We start from the raw sequence: 3951 nt of genomic DNA, 5'->3' as shown, positions 1-3951 counted from the left end.
TGTTAGGAAAATCTACTATGTGTTGTACTATACAAGACATAGTAGATTTTCCTAACAATCAACATATACCGAACCGAACCGAAAACCGTGACCACGAAACCGTGAACCGAACCGAACCGTGGACCGTGAACCGTTCCACCCCTATTTTCTACCTTTTTAATTTATTATTAACCAGCTATGCACCACTTTTGTGTTCCTTAATCAGCTTAAATCTTATTAAAATACACAAATTATGTTGTTTTTCATTTGGAAAGGGAATGCAAATTAAATGTCTACTAGTGAAAAAGGTATGAGAGATATTAAAATAGAGAAAAGTTACTTTAACAGAAGACCCTGCAAAAAAAAAGTGTAACTCTATCCATGAGATGGGAGAAAAATTTATCAGATAAAATTCAGCAGTCCAACTCATCCATTGACCATCCAAGTGATTCTTAAAAAACAAAACAAAAATAAATTAAAAAAAAAGGGTAAAAGAAAATGTATTTTAGGGTATACTGTAGGTTTTTTTTTCTCAAAGTCTGTAAGTTTTAAAACACAGAAACTTAACTAAGGCATTATCAAAAAAAAAAAAAACAACAGGTTGTTTTCTTCAGAACCAAAACATGAAGAAGCAGCTTTCAGTTTTTCTGCACCTTTAATCTGGAAACAAACTCCCAGAAAACTGGAAAACAGTCAAAACATTAAATTCCTTTAAATAAGGCGTAAGACCCATCTTAATACCTGTTTATAGCTGCCTTTAATTAGTAGTCTGTAATCAAATCCAGGTGAAAACTGTACTAAACAAAATATCTTAATACACATTAATAATCTATGTTTACATTGTCCATCTGGTTGATGATTTGTTTAATGATGAATTAAATTTTTTTGATTAGTTGTGTATTTGGTTGATGTTTTTAATAATGTCTGCACATTTGCTCTATTTTTGATTATGTAAAATATTTTAAATTGCCCCTGAAATGCAGAAGCATAACCAGAAAATGTTCATAAGGGTGGCCAGGCAATAACCAATCTACATTGAGAGGTGGCCGAAAGTGGATAGGCATCAGAACCTCAGGGTCAATCTACAATGTTCCAACAGGAAAATTAACGAGCAAAACGTCCATATTTTCTAAATAAAGACAAAATATACTTTCCTACATCCTTTGCTAACAAATAGATGCATATATTTAAACACTCGTAATTTCTAGATAAAAGGTATAGTTCTGAGTTCTGGGGCTTAAATCTTTTCCATTGTCATTACTTACCTACTTGTATCAATAAACAATCTGCATAAAATTGATATTTACAAGCACTAACATCTACATAAATTGATTATTTGATAAGTTTTTATCAAAATATTTATCTATGATTTCACTGAACACTCCTAGATGACTTGCATAATTTTCTCTTTACCCCATGTAACACCAAATCTAGTTCTGAAAAGAGCTTCTGTACTTTTAAATTCGGTACTTATCATCTTTGACATTAGCATATTGATGCGTATAGTTAAACAAAAAAAAAATTAAAATGTTTTGAATATTCCACTGTATTACTGCTGCCACCATCTGTATTAAGGGCTGGGTATATTCCTGCAGCTGTGTGTCGCAGTGAGCTTGACGCAGACATTTTTGATTTATGCTCAATATTGAAGCGTGGTCTACGCTATACGCTGTTGGTCTAGATGCGGCCAAGATGATGAGGAAGTGGGGGCGAGTTTAGTCCGACAACGGAGGGACATGACGGCGAAAAAGAGCGGAGATCCAAGTGAAAAAAGGGTCCCAGCATTCTCGCGCACCTCGATCTCCTAGCTGGTCCAACTTGTTTTCCGCAATTTCGGTCATAAAAGCCGGCCTCCTGTCTGTGGTCAATTACAATTTAAAAGAGGTGCAGCAGAGTGTCAGCGGAGGGGGCAGGGACTGCTTTTTGTTCACTGCGACACCTATGCAGAGGACCTGGTTTTGAAGTATAAATCAGCCTTTAGAGGGAAATAAATGGTAAGGGTGGCCAATGATTGGCTAAGGGTGGCCACCCCTGGCCCCCCATCTAGCTCCGCCCGTGCTGAAATGTGCTATGAAAATACATTATTATCAACTTACATCTTTTTTGCACCAATTATGTTTTTAGGTCTAAATTGTATTTAGAGCCACAATTTAACATGAGCAAAAGACTCTGCAGGTAAATTCTACTGTTATGGTTAATCAACAGCATAAGATTTGGATTTAGAAATAAAATGACTGATATGTATATAGCCTATGTTACTTTAATTATGGTGTTTTATAATAGATAATTCAAAGAACTTACCTGTCCACACCCAGGAGCAGTGCACTGGAAGGGCTTATCATCACTCATATTAAGGAGTTCCTTTTATATCGACCTATATTAAATAAAAAACAATAAGTCTGACCAAAAAACGATTTGCAGTAGAGAAGTCATTGTTTATAAATTTAATAAGATCTAGGATGGAGCCTATGTAATAAAATGCAGCCCTGATTGTAAAGGTAGGGAGCACAAAGCCTTATCGATAAGGGGCGGCTGCTCTGGTTGTTTACACGTCCATTCTCCCATAGAAGACCGACAGATTTATTTATTCAAACTCCTAATGAAGGTATCATGTTCTGCCTCTAAGTAAAAACACTCTGCGCTCATATAACAGCTGTTTAGTTGCTACACTGGAGGCGTTTATCTGTTTCTGGTCGCTTCCATGAAATTTAGCTCTGCATTAACACTTAGCCGTCGCCATATTAGCAGCTACCAGCGATGTAAACATATATGTCAGCGTCTAGTTTAGCTCCGGTGTTATTGCTCCGAAGACAAGTACCTCTGGATCACACCAACTTTGGATTTTGACACAGTTGAAAATACGTCCATTATCAGTTTATGTGGTCACTTACCCCCTTTGCCACAACCCTCGATTTCTAAAATCCCACGACTTTTCCAAAGTATCGCGAGAGCAAGCCAACGTCTTCCGCAAACGCTACACCCACATAGGAACATGTCTATAGATTCTAAATGGCAAGATTAATGCGGATAGAACTATGTAAGCACATCTTAACGAACAGGAACATCATTTTAAAGGTTATGTTATATTAACCCAAACATTTCCAATACAAAAGTGTTTGATCAAACATTTGGATCAGTCTAACTACATTGTCCAGTAGTCATATCCTCCACAGAAGGACCTAAAAGTCAGCTATAGCCATTACTGAATGATTTTACTTTGAAATTAGTTTTGTACTGCCCTACATGTTTAAGATGTTTCCCTGCTTTCAAACGCCAGATTCAGATGGTTGCAGTTGAGCAAATCCCTGTTAGTCATATATTGAAATCTGATCTTCTGAAGCTTGGAAACAAAAAAACATGTAAGACAGCCATGAGAAGCAGGGTGGGGAAAGGTGGCAGTGCAGTGAAGTCCATTCAAGAGTTTGGGGAAGACTAAAAAGGCATAGACTGTGATGCTGGAGTCTTTGCTCCAAAAGCTACAGTTCAGGGCAACTTGCACTCTTCACTTAAGCCTTTTCAGAATCAGACCTTACAAGCATTTAATATAGTCAGAGATTAGGGGTGCAGATCGCTGCTTGCAATCAAGTTTAATGCAGTTATAAAAAAATAAAAAACTGCTGTTGGTCCAGTTGTTTCCAAATCTAGAAGTGCAAGTATCCAAGGAAATACCTTATATCCCTTTACAACAGTGGTCTCATATACAAATCCCTAATTGCATGTCCTATAATTTTAAACATGTCCAACACACCAGAACCAAATGACCTGTGTCCAAGCTCTACCATTGAGCTTTTATTCGAGTCAAGTCTGCAGAAGGAAAGATGTCCTATTCTATAGGCCTGATAAAACTTTATACCTCATAACTTCACCTGCAAGTTCACAACATGGTTTAATTGTACCACAATGTTACCCTCTGATCTACACCCCTTTAAGAATCTAAGTTTTACCAAGAAAACTTCAAAGCCTCAACAGTAC

General features: G+C 36.9%; 1 protein-coding gene across 4 annotated transcripts in view; it reads right to left on the bottom strand.

Moving 5' to 3' along the window:
- atf2 (activating transcription factor 2) overlaps positions 1 to 3231 on the bottom strand; it is a 27049-nt gene extending 23818 nt beyond the window's left edge. For 2 of the 4 annotated variants that reach the window (XM_015376257.1, XM_015376260.1), the window contains exons 1-2: positions 2871 to 2950; positions 2281 to 2353 (exon numbers count right to left, since the gene is read on the bottom strand). In XM_015376257.1, coding sequence (XP_015231743.1) covers positions 2281 to 2328 — 48 coding nt within the window. In that variant the 5' untranslated portion in view covers positions 2329 to 2353; positions 2871 to 2950. Of the gene's footprint in view, positions 1 to 2280; positions 2354 to 2797; positions 2951 to 3158 lie in introns of those variants that run through there. The other 2 variants (XM_015376259.1, XM_015376258.1) reach the window with 2 other exon arrangements.
- Positions 3232 to 3951: the final 720 nt, after the last annotated feature.

The sequence above is a fragment of the Cyprinodon variegatus genome, unplaced genomic scaffold (assembly GCF_000732505.1).
Source record: "Cyprinodon variegatus isolate N-32 unplaced genomic scaffold, C_variegatus-1.0 Scaffold132, whole genome shotgun sequence".
NCBI classification, from domain to species: domain Eukaryota; kingdom Metazoa; phylum Chordata; class Actinopteri; order Cyprinodontiformes; family Cyprinodontidae; genus Cyprinodon; species Cyprinodon variegatus.
This window is presented reverse-complemented; position numbering and strand designations above follow the sequence as displayed.